Here is a 21341-nt window from a genome sequence, read left to right as displayed (position 1 = left end):
TAACTTACAAGGTGCAAAGATTAAACTGATAACTTACTACAATTGAATAACCTTTGAGGAACAAGTCCTTCACATCATGTCAAGCCATGTCAAATCTTTTTCACAATATGTCAGTGGCTAAACGGTGTCATGGCAGTATAAACATGGATGATGAATTTATAGGTGACACTTTATTCCCCTAGAATGAAGTTATATATATCAGGCTTTCTTAATCGTGACGTTATTAATATTTTGGGTCAGATAAGTTGTTGTTGTTAGGGACTGTTCTGTGCATTACAGAATGTTTAGTACCATCCCTGGCCTCTGCACACTACATGCCAGTAACAGCCTCCAAGCTGCGTCAATCAAAAATATCTCCCGATATTGTCAAAAGTCCTCTGAGAAGCAGAACTGCCTCAGGCTTACAACTAATATACACACTGCTGATGAGAAATCACTGGCTAATTAGTAATAGCGACAAAAACGGAACTTTCTTCTGTTAAAATAATTTAATGTGTTCTTAACTGCAGGCTCTTATCAAACTTCCTGGTATGATTTTCTGGCAAAAATCCTCATGCTTTCAACGACAGACCTTAGCTAAAAGTACTGAAATCAATGCACAAAATAAAATAGGGGAAATACAGTATTTACATTTTTTAAAGACTTTTTTTTAAGCGCAGTTTCAGGTTTACAACAAAATTGAGAGGGAGGTACAGAGAATTACCATATACTCCCTTCCCCCACATATGCATAGCCTTCCTAATTATCAACATCACTCACAAGAATGATACGTTTTTTTTTTTTACTAAGGATGAACCTGCATTGACCCATCATAATCACCCAAAGTCCGTAGTTTACATTAGCGTTCACTCTTGGTGCTGTACATTCTATGGGTTTGGACAAATTTATAATGCCATATATGCAATACTATATATTATACAGAGTATCTTCACTGCCTAAAAACCCTTTGTGCTCTGCCTGTGCATCTCTCCTCCCCACCACCCACTCCTAGCAACCACTGACCTTTTAATTGTCTGCATAGTTTTGCCTTTTCCATAATGTTTTATAGATGGAATCATATAGTATGTAGCCTTTTCAGATTGGCTTCTTTTAGTTAGGAATATGTATTTAAGGTTCCTCCATGTCTTTTCATGATTGACAGCTCATTTGTTTTCAGTGATGAATAATATTCCATTGTCGGGATGTACCACACAGTGTATCCATTATCCTACTGAAGAATATCTTGGTTGCTTCCAAGTTTTGGCAATGATGAAGAAAGCAGCTATAAACATCCATGTGTAGGTTTCTGTGTGGGCTTAAGTTTTCAACTCCATTTGGGTAAATACCAGGGAGCACGATTACTGGATCATACGGGAAGAGTACATTTAGTTTTACATGAAACCACCAAACTGTATTCCAAAGTGGCTGTACCATTTTGCATTCCCACCAGCAGTGTATGAGAGTTCCTGTTGCTCCACATTCTTACCAACATTGGGTGTGGTTGGTACTTACAGTTTTAACAGATACTTATAAACTTAGTGCTGCCTGACACGGGAATACCAAATATATGGGGAGATAATGTCAAGTTTTTTCAACAAATTAGGAATTCTAAAAGTTTCCCTTTTATACCGTCTATAAAGTAATGAAATCTAGCCAGCTACTTCTCAGAGATGAGATAGGTTGTTCATTCATTTGCTCTATAAATATTTACTGTGTGCCTATCATGTACTGGGCCCGTTTATTAGCCCAAGTCATATCAACCAAATTGAGGTAGGAGTAGAGGTTACTTTATTCAATAACAGTTGATCGAGCACCTACTATGTGACAATCACTATTCTAAGTGCTGACAGTGAACAAAGACAAGTACTTCTGCCTCAGTGCTCCTGACATTCTAATATGTGAATGAGTGTGTGTGTTGGTGGGGAATGTGTCATGGGAAGTGTTACTCCCAGATCTTCTCCTCCAGTTAAATAAAAGGTGTGGGTCTATCCTAGCCTAAGAAAGCCCTATTATGTATTTAATCTTTCAAATTCATGCAAACAGAGAAATGACATGTCCCTCTAGCCACCCGAAGAAATGTGGCTAATACTATGAATAGATACTCCATTAAGGCTTTCTTGTCTCCTTGTCACTGACATAAAGCACATAGGAGACAGAATGCAGGCTGTGGTAGAAGAAGTCTAGTGAAATTACCAGGCTCAACTTGGAGATCAAATAAAACTATCATCTTAGTTTTCATGACACCCAAAGATGGTATTCAATAAGCCCACATAGATCCACACAGGCTGAAGTCCACCTAACAAAACCCTAAAATCCATGAACTCAATGTCTGTTATAATGCATGACATTTAAATGATCCCTTAGTAAGTGACTAGTGAGTTAGTGGCAAACAGGAAGGTTAAACAGTGAGGTAAAATGCACATCAAGTAAGGAAAAAATCATAAAGGGAGACACGTTTGATTTTATCATTACAGGCTATTTTCTGATAACTCTCGGAAAGTAATTTTAGAATGTTTTTGGCTTCTGTTGAGCTGCACATCAATATTGCCTCCAATGCAGGATAAAGCACAACTCATAAGTTTTAAAATAAAATTACAATTTCAAATTTTTTATTAAATTAAATTAAAATTACTATTTTAAAAATATTTAACACACATTAAAAAAACAATGAAATGAAGGCTTTGTGAAACTGGTGCTGGATAAAAATGAATATTAATGCCAATAATAAACTGATAACTTGCCAGAAGGCGAGTAAAATAATTTTATAATGAACTCCATACACTATCCAACTTGTTTCGATGAAACAATTTTGCCAAAATGAAGACTGACTAGAAATCACATTCCCAGTCTACAGGACCCAGAAATAAAAGAGCCCAAGCTTTATGAAGCCTGGGCTTTGAAGTACTTTGAATATAAAAGATAAAAGAAGAGGATGTCTAACACACTACCTTCCTTTCCTTGGTTCCAAACATTCCTGGTCTTGTGGATGGTGCCACACCTTCAGAATATATGCAGGAAGTTGGGACGTTTGAATTTGGAAAGGGTCAAAGAAATAGCAACTGTATTTCTACAAAAGAGTATATTGCTAAGCTATAGTTTTGTTCAGTTCCTTCCACAATAAAATCAGTGTATAAAAACACGATTTAATAACAGAATTTGATAATTATGTGGACAGGACCAAGGGAAAGCAATGGGAGTCCGAGATTATTTAATAGACTTCTTTGTAATAATATCTATCATGATGATATTTTACCTTTGTGGATAGAAATTTCCTGGTGCAGTTAATATATGTCTTTACTTCGGTCAGAATGATTTTTCTATTCTACAAAGAAATCATGTTCCATTACTTCTTTTAAATGTGCTTTCGTGGCCTAATCACTTTCAATATTAAGCTAGTCCTCAAGATTGCACTCAAGGACTTAGTAGGATCTCAGGCTGTTGTGATGGAGAATTTTTTTCCTTGAATTTTCCAACAATGATTTCTATAGAGACCCCTAACCGATTGCTATAGAGACCCCTGAGCAGTAACCAAAATCCTTGTGGAAGGAATAATCTTGAGTGGGGACTAGAAAGTTAGCAAACGAAATGAAAGATGCCTAGAATGCACAAATTTGAAATAAATTACAGCTGTCCTCTCCTTGCTCGGTTCCGACATGCATGAATTTCAGTTACCATCATTTAGTTAAATAACACAAGTCCCCCCAAACCAGAGTTCAAATTTCAGCTACCACAATATATTAACTGAGTAACTGCGTAAAGTGTAAACTTCTCTGATATCTCTTCAATTCACAAATCACTACATAAGTAACAGATGTGCATCAGGATCAGTGACCAATCATGCTACCCTTTTCGAAGACTGCTGGTGACTGGTCACTGCACGTCTGTCATTCAATTCACGCACAGACAGCAAAGCATATGTTGTGTTACCTCCTGTCTCCCAGTTATAAGCCACTGCAACATTTTACAATGGATAATCAAAAGAGGACACTGGGCAATAAAGGTGAGGGAGCAAAGAAACGAGATGTGATAATGCTGGAAGCGAAATTCGAATAGAAGGTAACTGGAGTTACAGAATAGCTGACTGTGGAATGTCAACACTACTGCCATTCAAAGAGAGTCTAGACATGCAGCCAGAAGAACTTAGTAAAAGTGAACTTATTGGCATACATGAGGACAATGAGGCGGCTGTGACAAAGAATGAAGATGTCCCAGAGGACGTGACTCTGACAGAAAAACTTCACATGAAAGGAATTCTTTGAGATGGATAGTTCATGACATTAAAAGTGATGGAAGCTGATTCGATCTTAGAAAGGAGTATGACAATTCACCAGGGCATAGACAAGATGCTTGCTCTGTATTCAGTTATATGAGAAGAAGAGGCAAGCATTTTTCAAACTACTCTTGATAAAATTCTTCAATTCTCAATGTTTTTTATGTTTTAATTTATCAGGTACTAAATAATAGTTTTACTATTTTTTTCATTTCCTAATACATTTATTACTGACAGTAAGAGAGGTTTTAATGTTTTGACAAAAAATTTAAAGGTCACGGAACTATAGTAAATTTTGGCATTTATTATTAGATTGCTTTGCAGAGTTTCAGCTTATACGGTCATGTTTATAGTCCCGCAGTTCTGTGTAAAGCGGGGATTCGCTGAATAATATAACAGTTCTAAAGAAGAAAAAATAAGAATAGATACTCCTATCTCAAAGAATTTCAACATGTTATCCAGTTTTTTTTTTTAACATCTTTATTGGAGTATAATTGCTTTACAATGTTGTGTTAGTTTCTGCTGTATAACAAAGTGAATCAGCTATATGTATACATATATCCCCATATCCCCTCCCTCTTGCGTCTCCCTCCCATCCTCCCTATTCCGCCCCTCTAGGTGGTCTCAAAGCACCGAGCTGATCTCCCTGTGCTATGCAGCTGCTTCCCACTAGCTATCAATCTTATATTTGGTAGTGTATATATGTCCATGCCACTCTCTCACTTTGTCCCAGCTTACCCTTCCCCTTCCCCGATGTTATCCAGTTCTTGATATGGAGTTGAAACTTAATCCTATAAAAACTACAGGTCTTGATGGGCAGCAATTGAAATCATTCATCAAACATCTAAATGATAGAAAATACCTGTTATATTGTCAAAGAGTAAGGAAGGATAACCCTGAAAATCAGCCAGGAACATAATTGTCAGTGCAGTGGAAAACTGAGTTGGTACAGTTTACAGAACAAAAACAAAATACTTGAAATGCAATACTATTAAGAAAATTGTTATTTTGGTTAAGGCTCAGTGTTTGATTCTAGGATTCTCTGAGCTGTTTGCTAAGCATAAGATTCTGCTTAAAAGCTTGTAAGTTAAAGCTAAAGGCAAAGGTATTTAGGAACATTTTCCTGTGAGAGACCTTTGTCTTCAAAATGTGGTCTAAGGCTCACCACATTTGGGAGCCCTTGGCTTGGCTTCCAGAGTTTAGAAGTCTTCTCAAGGCTTCTTTCTCAGTAGGATCGATGGCATCCTGAGATACAGTTCAAGATACAGTTCTGGTATAAAGAAACTCTTTCTCCTAAAAGTGAAAGCATAATCTGCTGTCTTTACTGGATGTTTAGCTGACAGAAGGTTTAGGTTTTATCTTGGATCACCAAAAAGAATGACGCTCAGAGCTAGAAAAACCAGAGAGGAAACCCCCTGTGGTCAAGTACAGAAAAAGTTAAAAGGAACTAGAAATTTAGAAAGTCATGGGTCTGAGTTACTATTAATACTTTAGAGCGTGTAATATTCTGCACTCTAAAAAATGCAAAACCAAGCAGCAAGCAGGGAAAAAGGGGGCTTTCCTGTTGGTGGAATCCCCAGGCCATAAACAGGAGGCCTCCTACAAAGAGTACCAAGGGAGAAGTAGATTTAGATTCATGTCTCTCCTGAAGATGTGACAGAAGGCACAGAGCAGTGCTACAAAGCCAGGGGCAATTTACATTTCACTTCTACATCTCTAGCATGCCACCCAGGGCCTAGTAATCAGTAGGTACCCTGTCAAAAGACATTTATTGAATAAATAAAGTGGGTCCACATTCTACTCTATAAATAACAGTTTCTTTTACTCAGTGTGTATATCCAGATATAGGTTCACCCTTCTTGGGAAAAGAAAAAAAAAAACACATTCGAAATAATTTCAAGACAGGGAGGCACTATAATGTAGTGGTAAATAGCACTGTTTCAAATCCCAGTACTACCAAGAAACAGTTGGGGGATGGTGGGCAAATTGCCTCACCAATCTGTGCCTCTGCTTCTTGTCTATAAAATGGGAATGATAACAACAGTATCTATCCCCATAGAGTTCCTGAAAGAAGTAAATGTGATTTCAGATGTAGAGTACTTTGCATAGTGCCTATCACACAAAGCAAGAGCTCTACAAATATTTAGGTACTATTATCAAAAACACCTTTAAATGTGAGCGCAGGCTGGGTGAATCAAGTATATAGGTACCTCCTACACACACACACACACACACACACACACACATTTACTCAAGTATATAGGTACCTCCTACACACACACACACACACACACTACATTTACTTGTTCTAAGATGAGCCTAATTAAAAAATTGCCACTATGTGGACATATATACACTACCAAATGTAAAATAGATGGCTAGTGGGAAGCAGCCACATAGCACAGGGAGATCAGCTCCGTGCTTTGTGACCACCTAGAGGGGTGGGATAGGGAGGGTGGGAGGGAGACGCAAGAGGGAGGGGATAAGGGGATATATGTTTAGGTATAGCTGATTCACTTTGTTATACAGCAGAAACTCTCACACCATTGTAAAGCAATTATACTCCAATAAAGAGGTTAAAAAAATTATTTACAAAAAAAAAATTGCCACTAAAATATTTTTTTAGGTTTATGATCACATTCCTTAAAATATGATCAATAGAAGGGAATTCCCTGCTGGTCCAGCATTTAGGACTCCGTGCTTCCACTGCAGGGGGCATGGGTTTGATCCCAGGTCAGGGAACTAAGATCCCACAAGGCACGGCCCCCCCAAAAAATATGACCAATAGAATAAATATAAAAGAGAACATTTACCCTTACTAACACAAAAATGAAAATTAAGATGGTTTTTTTTAACCATCGAATTACCAAAGATTTTAGAATTATAATGATGTCAAGCTTGTGAGGTGAAAGACAGGTATTCTCACCTGCAGTAGTAACTGATACAATGGTGCTGGAAAACATGTTGGCAATGTGTATCATGAGCCTTAAAATACCTTCTCTGCCATTTCTAGTGTTACATACCTTTAGTATGTACTAAAGGTATGTAATACTAGATACTTTCATAGTATCAAGAAAACTTGGAAATATCCTTAATATCCATCAAGATGAGAGTTAAGTAAATTATAGTACATCCATAAAAGTAGAGCACAGACAACTACAAAAAGATTTCTGAAAATATGGGAGGCAAATCAGCATTTACAAGTATGTAAGCTATATGAGTTCATTTATAGTTTTTCCTTTTTCAAGAAAAAAGACAGAAAGGGGAGCAGGAAATTCACTAGAATACCTCAATAGTTTATTTCCAGGCTGTGAGACTCTAGATGATTTTTGTTTTTTCTCTAGACTTCCTATGTTGTATAGGTATCCTAAAGTGATATGTATTACTTTTTTAAGTCAGAAAAACAATGGTAAAGCTTATTTTGTAAGAATATGGCTGATAGTAAATACACTCTTGGGTCAGTCCACTAAAAATAATATGTTACTAATGGTAATGTCATGATCAGCACAGTTCAATCAATCCAAATGCAACAAATCACACTTCAGTGAAATGATTTCATGATCTTAGAAAAAGGCTATTGCCTATTTAAATCATACGACATAGGCCTTAAGGCCTGAGTCTGCCAATAGGGTTAAAGGCTTTCCTTAACATCAGTAGATGAGGTCTTGGTGCTATACCAGTCTTTTTCTTGATATAAAAGACTTACTGAAATTCTAAGAAAATTTCCACAAGAATTTTAGACACTGTTTTGAAAGTAAGAGTTGTGAAATATCTTGACAGTTGTCTCCCTTAGCCCTTTCTTCCTCTTTTCTGCCCTTTTAGACAAAAGCTGAGAACAGATTTGAAATCACAAAGCATTTCCAGAGTGCCATACATTGAAAAGAGTCCTTAGAATACATAATCAGTCATCTCCCTTCCATTTTTATGTATCACTTTAGATACACATGACTTAAACTTCTGAGTAAAATTCATGAAATATATAATAGGTCAATCCATTACAATATTTCACTAGCTTTCATTTTATAAAGGTTGCACTAGTGAATAAAATAAATAAATGAAATCAGCCATTAATTACTCCTTGCCTTATATAAATGTTTACTGGCCTTCAATGACTATTTCAGTGTGCTATAGGGAGATGAGAAATAAATCTTACATTTTAAAAGTTTAAAAGTTTTGGGACTTCCCTGGCACTGTGGTTAAGAATCTGCCTGCCAATGCAGGGGACACGGGTTTGAGCCCTGGTCCGGGAAGATCCCACGTGCCGAGGAGCAACTAAGCCTGTGCGCCACAACTACTGAGCCTGTGCTTTAGAGCCCGTGAGCCACAACTATTGAGCCCATGTGCCACAACTACTGAAGCCTGTGCACCTAGAGCCTGTGCTCCACAACAAGAGAAGCCACCGCAATGAGAAGCCTGTGCACTGCAACAAAGAGTAGCCCCCACTCACCGCAACTAGAGAAAGCCTGCACGCAGCAACGAAGACCCAACACAGCCAATAAACAAACAAACAAATAAATAAATAAAGTTTAAAAGTTTAGACTACTGAAAGTAGTCCAGTTTCATTCTCTTCCATATACCTGTCCAGTTTTACCAACACCATTTATTGAAGAGAGACTGTCTTTCCCCCACTGTATAGTCTTGACTCCTTTATTGTAAATTAGTTGACCATAAGTGTGTGGGTTTCTTTCTGGGCTCTCTATTCTGTTCCATTGATCTGTGTGTCTGTTTTTGTGCCAGTAACATACAGTTTTGATTACTAAAGCTTTGTGGTAGAGTTTGAAATCAAAGAGAGTGATAACCTGCAGCTTTGTTCTTCTTTCTTAAGATTGCTTATACAGGGTCTTTTGTGTTTCCATGAAAATTTTAGGATTATGTGTTCCAGTTCTTTAAAAAATGCCATTGGTATTTTGATAGGGATTCATTAAATCTGTAGATTGCTTTGGGTAGTATGGACATTTTAACGATATTAATTCTTTCAATCTATGAGCACAGAATATCTTTCCATTTGTCTGTGTTGTCTTCAATTTCTTTCATCAGTGCCTTATAGTTTTCAGAGTATAGGTCTTTCACCTCCTTGGTTAAATTTATTCTTTTTTGATGCAATTGTAAATGGGATTGCTTTCTTAATTTCTCTTTCTGATAGTTCATTCTTAATATATAGATATACAACAGATTTCTGTATATTGATTTTGTATGCTACCACTTACTGAATTCATTTACCAGTTCTAACATTTTTTCCATGGAGTCTTTAGGCTTTTCTATATTTAGCATCATGTTATATGTAAATATGACAGTTTTACTTTTTCCTTTCCAATTTGGATGCCTTTTATCTCTTTTCTTGTCTGATTGCTGTGGCTAGGACTTCCTATACAATGTTGAATAAAAGTGGTGAGAGTGGGCATCCTGTCTTGTTTCTGACCTTAGAGGAAAAGCCTTCAGTTTTTCTCCATTGAATATGATGTTAGCTCTGGGTTTGTTATATGTGGCCTTTATTATCTTGGGTACACCCACTTTGTTGAGTGTTTATCATAAATGGATGTTGGATTTTGTCAACTGCTCTTTCTGCATCAATTGAGATAATCAAATGATATTTTTCTTTTGTCTTGCTAATGTGGTGTATCATGTTAAATTAATTTGTGGATATTGAACCATCCTTGCGTTCCTGGGATAAATCCCAGGTGATTGTGGCCTATGATCCTTTTCATGTACTGCTGAATTCATTTTGCTGGTATTTTGTCAAGGATTTTTACATCTATGTTCATCAGGGATATTGTCCTGTATTTTTTTTTTTTTTTTCTAGTGTCTTTGACTGGTTTTAGTATCAGGGTGAATCTGGCCTCACAGAACAAATTTGAGGGTATTCCTCCTTCTATTTTTTTGGAATAGCTTGAGAAGGATAGGTAATAACTCTTCTTTAAATGTTTAGTAGATTTACCTGTGAAACTATCTGCTCCCAGACTTTTGTCTGTTCAGAGTTTTTTGATTACTAATTCAACTTCACTTCCAGTAATTGGACTGCTCAGATTTTCTCTCTCTTCCTGATTCAGTCTTGGAAGATTGAGTGTTTTTAAGAATTTATGTATCACTTCTAAGGTTGTCTAATTTGCTGGTGTATAACTGTTAGTAATAATCTCTTATGATCCTTTGTATTTTTGTGGTGTCAATTGTAACTTCTCTTTCATTTCTTATTCTATTTATTTGGGCCCTTTCTCTTTTTTTCTTGAAGAGTCTGGCTTAAAGGTTCATAAATTTTATCTTTTCAAAAAGCCAGCTCTTAGTTTCACTGATCTTTTTTTACTGTTTTTTTTTAAGTCCTTTTTTTCATTTATTTTTGCTCTGATCTTTACTATTTCCTTCTTTCTACTACTTTTGGGCTTTGATGGTTCCTCTTTTCTAGTTCCTTTAGGTATAAGGTTATACTGTTTATTTGAGATTTTTCTTATTTCTTGATGTAGGCCTATATCACCATAAACTTCCCTCTTAGAACTGCTTTTGCTGCAATGCAAAGATTTTGGATCATTGTGTTTCCATTTTCATTTGTCCCAGGTATTTTTTAATTTCCTCTTTGATTTCTTCAGTGACCCAATGGTTGTTTAGTAGCATGTTGTTTAGCCTCCACTTGTTTGGGTTTTTTCCATTTTTCTTCTTGTAACTCATTTCTAGTTTAATACTTTTGTGATAGGAAAAGATGCTTGATATGATTTCAATCTTTTTAAATTTACTGAAGACTGGTTTTGTGGCTTAGCATGTGATCTATCTTGGAGAGTATTTCACGTGCACTTGAAAAGAGTATGTATTATGTTGGTTTTGAATGGAATGTTCTATATATGTCTATTAATTCCATCAAGTCTGATGTGTCATTTAAGGCCAATATTTTCTTATTAATTTTCTGTGTAGATGATCTATCCACTGATGTAAGTGGAGTATCAAAGTCCCCAGCTATTGTATTACTGTCAATTTCCCTATACTACTTGCTTTATATATTTAGGTGCTCCTTTGTTGAGTGCATAAATACTTATGAATGTTATATTCTCTTCTTGGATTGGTCCCTTTATCCTTACGTAACACCTTTTTTTTTTTTTTTGTCTTCTCTTAAAGTCTTTGTTTTAAAGTCTATTTTCCTTGATATGAGAACTGCTACCTCAGCTTTCTTTTTGTTTCCATTTGTAAGGAACATACTTTTCCATCCTTTCACTTTCAGTGCATGTATGTCTTTAGGTTTGAAGTGAATCTTTTGTAGGCAGCATGTAGATGCGTCTTGTTCTTGTGTCCATTCAGCCACCCTGTGTCTTTTGATTGGAGCATTTAGTCCATTTACATTGAAAGTGGTTATTGATAGGTATGCACATTTATTGTCATTTTGTTAATTGTTTTCTGGTTGTTTTTGTAGTTCTTGTCTGTTCCTTTTGTCTTTTAGTTTCTTCCCTCGTGGTTTGATGATTTTCTTTAGCTTTGTGTTTCAGTTCCTTCCCCTTTACTTTTTCTGTAGCTATTATAGGTTTTTGGTTTGTGGTTACCATGAGGTTTATATACATGAACCTATATACACAGCAGATTGCTTTAAGCTGATAGTCACAAGTTCAAACACATTCTGAAAACTACATTTTTACTCCCCCCAACCATGTTTTATGTTTTTGATGTCATATTTACATCTTTCTATTTTGTATACGCAAATAACACTTACTGTAGTTATACTTGATTTTACAACTTTTATCATTTAACATTCACTTTTTAAGTGACAATCCACTGCCTTTACTATATATTTGCCTTAGCAGTGAGAGTTTTCCTTTCATATACTTTCTTATCTCTAGTTATGACCTTGTCTTCTCCACTTAAAGAAGACCCTTTAACATTTATTGTAAGGCTGGTTTATGAACCAGCTTGTAAGGTGGTGATGAACTCTTAGTTTTTGCTTGTCTGGGAAATTCTTTCTCTCTCCTTCATTTCTGAATGACAACCTTGCCAGGTAGAATATTTTTGGTGGTAAGATTTTTCCTTTCAGCATTTTAAATACAGCATGTCATTCCCTTCTGGCCTGTAAAATTCCTGCTGAAAAATTGGCTGATAACATTATGGGAATTCCCACGATTGTGACTAGTGTTGCTTTTCTTTTGCTGCCTTTAAAACTATCTCTTATCTTTAACTTTTGTCATTTTAATCATGATATGTCTTGGTGTGGATCTCTTTGGGTTCATCTTTCTTGGGACTCTTTATGCTTCCTGGACCTGAATATCTCTTTCATCCCCCAGATCATGGAAGTTTTAGCCATTATTTCTTCAAATACATTTTCTGCCCCTTTCTCTCTCTCTCCTCCTTCTGGGACCCCTATAATGTGAACGTTAGTATGCATGATGTTGTCTCAAAAGTCCCTCAAACTATCCTCATTTTAAAAATTCTTTTTTTCTTTTTTTCTGTTCAGTTTGAGTGATTTCTAGTACTCTGTATTCCAGATCACTGATCTGTCCTTCTGTATCATCTAATCTACTGTTGATCCTCTCTAATGTATTTTTCACTTCAGTTATTGTATTCTTCAGTTCTGACGGATTCTTTTTTCTATTTTCTAACTCTTTGTTGAAGTTCTCACTGTGTTCATCCACTCTTCTCCAGAGTTCAGTAAGCATCTTTATGATCATTACCTTAAACTCTTTATCAGGTAGATTGCTTATCTCTGTTTCATTTAGCTCTTTTTCTGAGAGTTTCTCTTGTTCTTTCATTTGAAACATATTCCTCTGTCTCCTCATACTGCCTAATTCTCTGTTTATTTCTATGTATTAGGTAGGTCCATTACATCTCCCAATCTTAGAAAAGTGGCCTTATGTAGATGTCCTATGGGGCCCAGCAGCAAGCTTCCCTATGGCTACCAGAGCCAGACGCTCCAGGGGTATCCTCTATGTGGATAAAAGGGTTGTTTGTGCCCTTTTATTGTGTGTGAGGTCAACTCCTGTGGGCACACTGGTGGGCAGGATAGGCTCCCCAGCACTGTTGGCTGTGCAACCTGTCAGCATGCAACTGCTACAAGTCACATGATTGCTGGTAGGCTGTGCCAGCCCCCAGAGCTAATATGCTAGAGGGAGGATTCCAATATGGTGCCCACCAGTGCAGGTGTCAGAGTGGTAGAACGAGATCACAAAAATGGCTGCCACTAGCATCTCACTTCTGGGGGGAATCCCAGCTGCCTCCTGTCTCTCAGTGAGGCTCTCCAAGATAAGCAAGTGGGTCTGACTCAGACACCTGTCAAACTGCTGCCTCTGTGCTGGGACTTGGAGCAAGTAAGTTTCTGTGCACACCCTTTAAGAGCAAAGTCTTGGTACCCTACAGCCCTCTGGCTCTCCCAAACATAAGTCCCACAGGTATTCAAAGTCAGACGTTTTGGGCACTTGTATTCATGGTTTAGGACCCCCAGGATGGGGAGCTGGATGTGGGGCTTGACCCCTCAGTCCTTGGGGAGGATCTCCATTGTTGATTTTCCGCCTACTTAAGGACCCTTAAGTGTGGGTCCTGACAAGACCACACCTCTTCCCCTCCTACTCATCTTGTTGTGGTTTCTTCTTTATATCTTTAATTGTAGAGTACCTTCTCTGTTAGTCTTTAGGTCATTCTCAGAGACAGTTTCTCTGTAAGTAGTTGTAACTTTGGTGTACTGTGGGAGCAGGTAAGCTCAGGGGCTTCCTACTCCGCCATCTTGATCACTCCTTCTACGTCATCCTATCTTGTCAACACCAGCGTAGGCTGTAACCATCTCTTTACCAAAGAAAATACTGTACGTGTAAATGCTATGTAAACATTAAAACCAGTTGAGTCAAAGGTATTGTTATTATCAGGATTCCCAATGTTCATTCTTAAGAAGTTAAGGGAAAAAAAAACCTTCTTAGGAATTAAAAGTGAAATGAGGGCTTCCCTGGTGGCACAGTGGTTGAGAATCTGCCTGCCAATGCAGGGGACATGGGTTCGAGCCCTGGTCTGGGAAGATCCCACATGCCGCGGAGCAACTAGGCCCGTGAGCCACAATTACTGAGCCTGCACGTCTGGAGCCTGTGCTCCGCAACAAGAAAGGCCGCGATAGTGAGAGGCCCGTGCACCGCGATGAAGAGTGGCCCCCACTTGCCGCAACTAGAGAAAGCCCTCGCACAGAAACTAAGACCCAACACAGCCAAAAATAAATAAATAAATAAATAAATAAGTAAATTAAAAAAAGGAGTTCCTTAAAAAAAAAAAAAAGTGAAATGAAGCAAAGTATGAAGGACAATATAGACTTCAAGGAGAATATTAATATTGACTGTATATTCTTATTTACCACGTTATCATGCTTGTTAATATAATTTGGTTAAATAAAATATTTCACCAGCATTGCCTGCCAGAAATAACAATTTAACCACTAAAACATAAATGAAAAATAGAAATAAGTACTTACTCACAACACCAAACTGTCCCCAGAATAGAAGTATAGCCAAAATTGGGAAAATAACAGTGAGGATATTTTCATTTGGAGAAAACCATGAAACTGGGAAAAGAGAAAACAAAAATCACAATTAACATTTACTATAATCACTGTAACTCCTGGCCATGAATAGTGAACAATATATTTTATTGTGGAGATGGAAAATAAAAACAATTAATTAAAACTTTGGCCTTAAAATAAGTAACAAATTATACATATAATTTAGCTTATACAGCAAATTTTACTTATGAAACAAGAAACTAGTTCTTTAAGTGCTTTTCACCACATTTTCCCTAACCTATGACTTCTGGAAGAAGGTAATATGGTACAGGAGCTGAGAACAAGGTTCTGCAGCTACAGCGCCTGGCTTTGAAATACAACCCTAACTTACAATCTCTGTGATCTTGGACAAAGTCTTAACACCTCTCTGTTCTTCAGTGTCCTCATTGTTACACTGGGACAACTGGACTGTTGTGATTGTTAACGAAGTTCATACATGAAAAGGGCCTAAAACAAATCTTGGCACTTACCAAGTGCTCAGTAAACATTAACTACAATTATTATTATGTGCTCCTACAGTGAACACCTGTAGGTGTAACATGCCAAGAATTTACCTTAAACCAACAATGAAGTCTTTCTGTAAAGACTTATTCAGGGTATCAAAGTGAGGTAGTTGTACAACTGAGTACCTTCACCTTACTCTGACTAAAACCAAGACAGATGTGAGCCCTAGCTTTTCTCAGACTTACTCTGGAATAGAAGACGTATTTATGAATAATTCGGCTTCAAATGATTGTTTACATTTAAAGTAACATGAGGGGCTTTAGGTATTAAGCGGTTTACAAGTTACCTAGAGAATGATAATATGAAATGATATGTTCTATATAAAGGAAATTGTGATTTTAAGTCTTCAAAAAGATTTGTTGAGAACTTTTGAAAAATTAAGTTTAATTGCATCTTATCAACTCTTAAGACGATAATTTTACCTGTGAAATTTCCTCTCTAACAACAAAGCCAAGTAAATGCACTGAAAGCATTTCAAAGTTTGCCTGTAAAGAGGGAATGTGCTGTGCGCATTTTCAAATCTTCCACTGCTCTGCCTCTGTATCAGCATGCAAGAAAACTTGTGGGCTTTCACACAGTAATACTAGCCATGCATTTCTTGTGTTAGCTTATAATGTTAAGCTCTGGTAAATGCTCACAACAATCCACAGAATATAACATTATGAATTCTATCTCACAGATATTAACTTTCCATCATCTAGCATTTTGCGCTACACATAGTAGAGACTCAATTGGTTTGTTGCTGAAGGTTCCAATAGTCAAAAAATAGTGAGTGGGCTTCCCTGGTGGCGCAGTGGTTAAGAATCTGCCTGCCAATGCAGGGGACACGGGTTCGAGCCCTGGTCTGGGAGGATCCCACATGCCGCGGAGCAACTAAGCCCGTGAGCCACAACTACTGAGCCTGCGCGTCTGGAGCCTGTGCTCCGCAACAAGAGAGGCCCGATAGTGAGAGGCCCGTGCACCGCGATGAAGAGTGGCCCCCGCTTGCCGCAACTGGAGGAAGCCCTCGCACAGAAACGAAGACCCAACACAGCCAAAAATAAAATAAATAAATAAGTTAATTAAAAAAAAAAAATAGTGAGTGAATGAAAGACAGTTTTTTGGGGGGGGGGGGTGGATGCTCTCATGGTTGCAGATCTTTACTAAGAGCCAGATGTTTTCAGATACTCTGAATTAATACCTTAATTTCCAACTGAATTACTGAGCATCTTCCTATACCAAAGAAAACCCATTTCAATTCAGTCTAAAATCCTACCAGGAAAAACCTTCATGAATCATCTTTAGTTTTTCATATCTAATGCCCAAAGGATTTGGTAAAAGCTCAATGATCTAATGACTATTCTTAACCTATTTTTCTCTACTTGCTTTATGACTTTTTTTGAGTTGTGTACGTTAACTCCTCAAATCCTCACAACTATTACATGCCTCCTTATCATTGAGGAAACTGAGGCCTAGAGAATTAAGGGTCTTAAGTATCTTAAATCTTCATGTCCCAAACTGACTGCTGACACTCCTCCCCCCACTCCTTCAGCAAACCTACCCTCTCAGTTTTCCCCATTTCAGTAGTGGTGACCCCATTTCTCCAGTTGCTCAAGCTAAAAACCTTGGAGTCATCCTTGACTCCTTGACTTCTCTCACACCTCACTTCTGGCCTGACACTAAATCCTGTGGTTGCTACCTTCAAGATACAGCCAGAATCTGATCTCGTGTTCAGGATGGGCTGACAATGAAATGTTCTTTCTTCACTGGCCTCCCTCCTTACACAACAGAACAATCTTCAACCGTCTTAGCATACATTAATAGAAATCTACCAGTGAAAATAAGAAGTGTGTTTGACCTGGTCTGACCACTCATTTTTCACTTATTACACAAACATTTATTAAAAGCCCACCATGGGTAGGGTACTCTTCTAGGTACCTGAGATCTAGCAGTGAATAAGCCAGGTGGGGCTATGGGCTTGAGGAGGGGGAGGGGCTGAAGAACAGACTCTTGTGGGTAGTAAGGCCTCATGGGGAGAGGAACTGGCTCTGAGCCTTGGACTGGAAAGAGCCTGCCATGTGAGGACAGTGGAGAAGATATGCCAAAGGAACAGCAAGTTGGAGCAACTGAATGATGGCCAGTGTAACTAGAATTTAATGATACAAGATGAGACGGAAAGAGATTGCTGGGATTAAGAACTCTCTAATTACCTGTTACCTCTCTCTAATTTGTTAAGGTGGGAAAAGTCTGCTCAGCTTGTTAAGAAAGTTTGGATTTTATTCTATAAGCAATGAAAAGCGATCGGAAACCTTCAAGTAGGGAAGAAAAGTGACCTGATTTATTTAAAATCTTCTTTGGCAGCCTTGAAGGGAATGGATTATAGAGAAGCAGGACCTACCAGAAAGTTAATGCAGCCGTCAGGCAGTAGCAGGAAGGGAGGACACGGCCCACAAATGCAGTCCTGAGTTCGGTTTTACTCATCAAATTTAAAGACATAACAGGGAATCGTCCCAAAGGAAAGTGACTAGAATAGGGGTGCTGAAACCATGAGCAATGGCTGAAGGAGCTGGGGAGTTTTACCTTAGAGAAGAATAAACTTGGAAGAGAAATACCATACCTCCTAGTGAGTGAGAAATTGCAGGGTTGCAAGTTTTAGCTTGACTTCAGGAAGAACTGGAACTGCCTGATAATAGACTAAAATCCTCTGGGCAGTAACAGTCTCATTCTGTCATGCGCTTACGTAAACACTTGAATGGGAGGGGGCGGGTCCGCGCGGGCCTCCAAGCCGCCCGCCCCGCAGTGGAGAGGTCGCAGCGAGAGGCCGCCCCCCAATGCCGCAATCGATGGAGGTCCGAGCGCCGGGCTGCACCGTGGCCCACTGCCGGCAGGAAGGGAAGGATCGAATCATATTTGTGACCAAAGAAGACCATGAAACTCCAAGCAACGCGGCGCTGGTGGCCGACGACCCCAGTGATCGGTACGAGGAGCACGGACTGATCCTGCCCCACGGAGACATCAGCTGGAACTGCCCTTGCCTTGGGGGCGTGGCCAGCGGCGCGTGTGGGGAACTGTTCAAGGCGGCCTTTTCCTGCTTCCACTGCAGCACAGAGGATGTCAAGGGGTCGGACTATGTAGACCAGTTCCAGGCCATGCAGGAGTGCATGCAGAAGTACCCGGACCTCTATCCCCAGGAGGAGGAGGAGGAGGAGAAGCCAGCGGATCGATTAGAGGAAACGGCTGCCTCTGAGGCCACCACAACCAAAAAAGAGGAGGGGGTCCAGCTAATGAAGGCCCGGGGCGCGCTGGGCTCCAGCCTCCTTCAGAGAGGATGAACCTCTCCAAGAAAGTGTCTCTCCCTCTGTTTTCTGTGCACTGTACTGTACAAAATAACTTACCGTGCTGATCAGGGGTCTTGGCCCCTTGACATAGACACTGAAAAATGGGTTGTATGTATGTGTGTCTCACATAACCTATCAGCGAATGTAGCTGCCACTTTTGAATTCTCTTCTCGGATTGTCCTGAATTTTGCCACTTTGAAATAACGTGCTGAATAATCTCAGCAACCCAAAATCATTATCTGGGAGTGTCTCTTGTGAATGAGCTGATTTATTCTGATTCCTTGTATCCCTTTTAGTAGATTTTATACCTAGTTGGAAAGCGAAATAGAAACAAGACATCTTCCTTTAAAAATGCTGGAGTGGGGCCATTCCTTGTAGAAGAGGCGGGATGATCAGACCTTGAGTATTTGACGAAGCACTATGCTTCATTTCTGATATATTTTGGTTTCCAGTTTGCATTGAGCTCCAGGTTTTCTACATTTGGAAAACAGAGCTTTGTACCCTCTGAGTGACTGACTCCCTTTGTAAGTGAAGAGAAAGGCTGTTTTTTTCTGTTCTTGTTATTCCGAAAGCCCTGGTTTGGGGTCTGTGTTCACACTGGCTCTGTTTCAGCCTGTTCAGATGCAATGTTCTTGAGAGGCGGGGACCTAATCATTACCAGAGTAGCACCCGAGAGAGGAAACGGTGTCAATTAAAAGGAAAGCATGATTTTTACCTGAAAGAAAAATTTTTTGAATGACCAACTACCTGGGGTGTGATAGAAGTAATTCAGGAATTACATGGGCAGATAGACTAGATGACTAATAGCCGACTCTATACCTCTATGCAGAAATAATAATAAAAGCTATTTCAAAGACAGAGGGTGGGATTATAGAACAAAAAATATTGTTGTCTAAGTGATTCTTAACTGGAGCTTATCAGAATTACCTGGAGTTTATCCAAACGTCACATACTCTCCCCTTTCAGCTTCTACCCCAATAACTGTGTGTGTGTGTGTGTGTGTGTGTGTGTGTTTATGTGTGTGTGTGTGTGTGTGTGTGTGTGTGTGTGTGGCAGGGGTGAGGTGGCCCACGAGCCTCTCAATTTAAAATCACTGCTGCATCTCCCTGCTGTAATTTGTCTTCTCTCACTGACATGAACATGTTACCGCTCTCTAATTTGTTAAGGTGGGAAAAGTCTGAGGATCACTGAATTGGATCTTTGAGTATCAAATGAGATGCTAGGGAAAAACCCAATGTTTTATATAAAACTATGTATATGCCCATTAAGCTACTGATTTGTTAAGAGTAATTAGTACTGTCAGACGACTAACTCTTTGTTTCCCAAGGGGAGAGGGAGACAAGATACTTCTCTAAGGTCCCTTTCAGTTCTGAGTTTCTATGGCACTAAGAAAACAAACTAAGCTTAAAATGGACTAAGAACAATATTAGATATTTTTCCACCCCAGGATTAAGAAAGATGATCCAAAAAAAAAAAAGAAAGATGATCCAAAGTCATTCAAACTCTTATTCTACCCAAGCTACGTCTGACAACTATGCCCATTATTCTCCAATTCCTGGTCAGGTAGAGCGGCTCGCAGGAAAATAAACTTACTAGTGGAAAGGCAACGAAATGATACTAAGAGGATGTGGTCTATGGATAAGTGCTTAAATTCTGCTTCCAAGTTTAAACATTATAAAAACCCAGGACCTCATTTCTCTTATCATTGTGTACAAAATGGGATGACCTGAAAGAGCCAAGAAATCACTCTAATCAATTAAGTGTGCCTCTCCTTCAAATATATACAAGGTACACCTCCATGCACAGAGAACACGTTTCCACAGAGAAGGATCACAATAAAATTTCTGACACTAAAATTCAAGCCAAATTTTTACTTGATGCTTCAGGACTGTGATGGTTTTTGTTTTTGTTTTTTTTAAATGTATTGACTTGGCTAGGATATAGTCCCGTTATTTAATCAAAGTCAGAATTCTAAGGTAGCCCCCAAACACCCTGCCCCCTGCAAGCAGCCTTTTTAAATTCCCTCCCCTGGAGGGAGGGATGGGACTGTGAATATGATGGATTTCATTCCTATGATTATATTATTTCATATGGCAAAGAGATTTTGCTAAATATAATTAAGGCCCCCAATCAGTTGACTTTGAAAGAGTGATTATTCTTGAGGGAGAGGGGGCAGACCAAATAAGAACTTAAAAGGGTTTGGGATTGTTCTAGCGAAAGAAATTCAACATGTGAGAGGGATTCAACAAGAGGATTCTCCTTAGCTGGCTTTAAATATGGAAGAGGCTGTGTGGCAAGGAATGGGAGCAACCTCTAGGAGCTAAGAGAAGCCCCCAACAGACATCCAGCAGAGAAACAGGGACCTCAGTCCTACAATCACAAGGAATTGAATTCTGCCAAAACCATGTGTGCTTGGAACAAGACCCTGAGCTCCTGATGAGAACACAGCCTGCTAACACCTTGATTTTAGCCTCGTAAGATTGGAGAACCCAGTCATACCATGACCAGAACTGTGATCTACAAAGTGGTGAGCTAATAAATGGGTGCTGTTTAAAGCTGCTACATTTGTGGTTGTTTGTACATGCACTTGAAAACTAACAAGAGGATCTCAAAATGCCTTCATGTCAACATTATGAACATAACGTCTCATGATGATGATAATAGAAATGGCAACTTTGCTAAACTTGAACAGACCTTTTAAAACAAAACCCTAATAGCTTACTCAGAAAAAAGTAAAATTTTAAGCCTCCAAGTTTTTGTATCATTAATACTA

At 38.7% G+C, this 21341-nt stretch overlaps 2 protein-coding genes across 4 annotated transcripts in view; one reads left to right on the top strand and one right to left on the bottom strand.

Annotated features, from left to right (window-relative positions):
• The window catches only part of CD47 (CD47 molecule), a 51903-nt gene that overhangs the window by 14017 nt on the left and 16545 nt on the right, over window positions 1-21341 (bottom strand). For all 3 annotated transcript variants that reach the window (XM_059921194.1, XM_059921195.1, XM_059921196.1), the window contains exon 3: window positions 14661-14750. In XM_059921194.1, coding sequence (XP_059777177.1) covers window positions 14661-14750 — 90 coding nt within the window. The remainder of the gene's footprint in view (window positions 1-14660; window positions 14751-21341) is intronic.
• Window positions 18074-18562, top strand: LOC132365091 (mitochondrial intermembrane space import and assembly protein 40-like). Its single transcript, XM_059921797.1, has one exon. It carries the CDS (start codon window positions 18074-18076, stop codon window positions 18560-18562), a length of 489 nt encoding a protein of 162 aa, XP_059777780.1.

Source organism: Balaenoptera ricei, chromosome 4 (genome assembly GCF_028023285.1).
Source record: "Balaenoptera ricei isolate mBalRic1 chromosome 4, mBalRic1.hap2, whole genome shotgun sequence".
Lineage (NCBI taxonomy): Eukaryota > Metazoa > Chordata > Mammalia > Artiodactyla > Balaenopteridae > Balaenoptera > Balaenoptera ricei.
The sequence above is the reverse complement of the archived record's forward strand: the minus strand, read 5'-3'. Positions and strand labels throughout refer to the sequence as shown.

Coding starts and splice junctions, on each gene's coding strand:
- LOC132365091 (XM_059921797.1), top strand. CDS start 18,074: ATGGAGGTCCGAGCGCCGGGCTGCACCGTGGCCCACTGCCGGCAGGAA.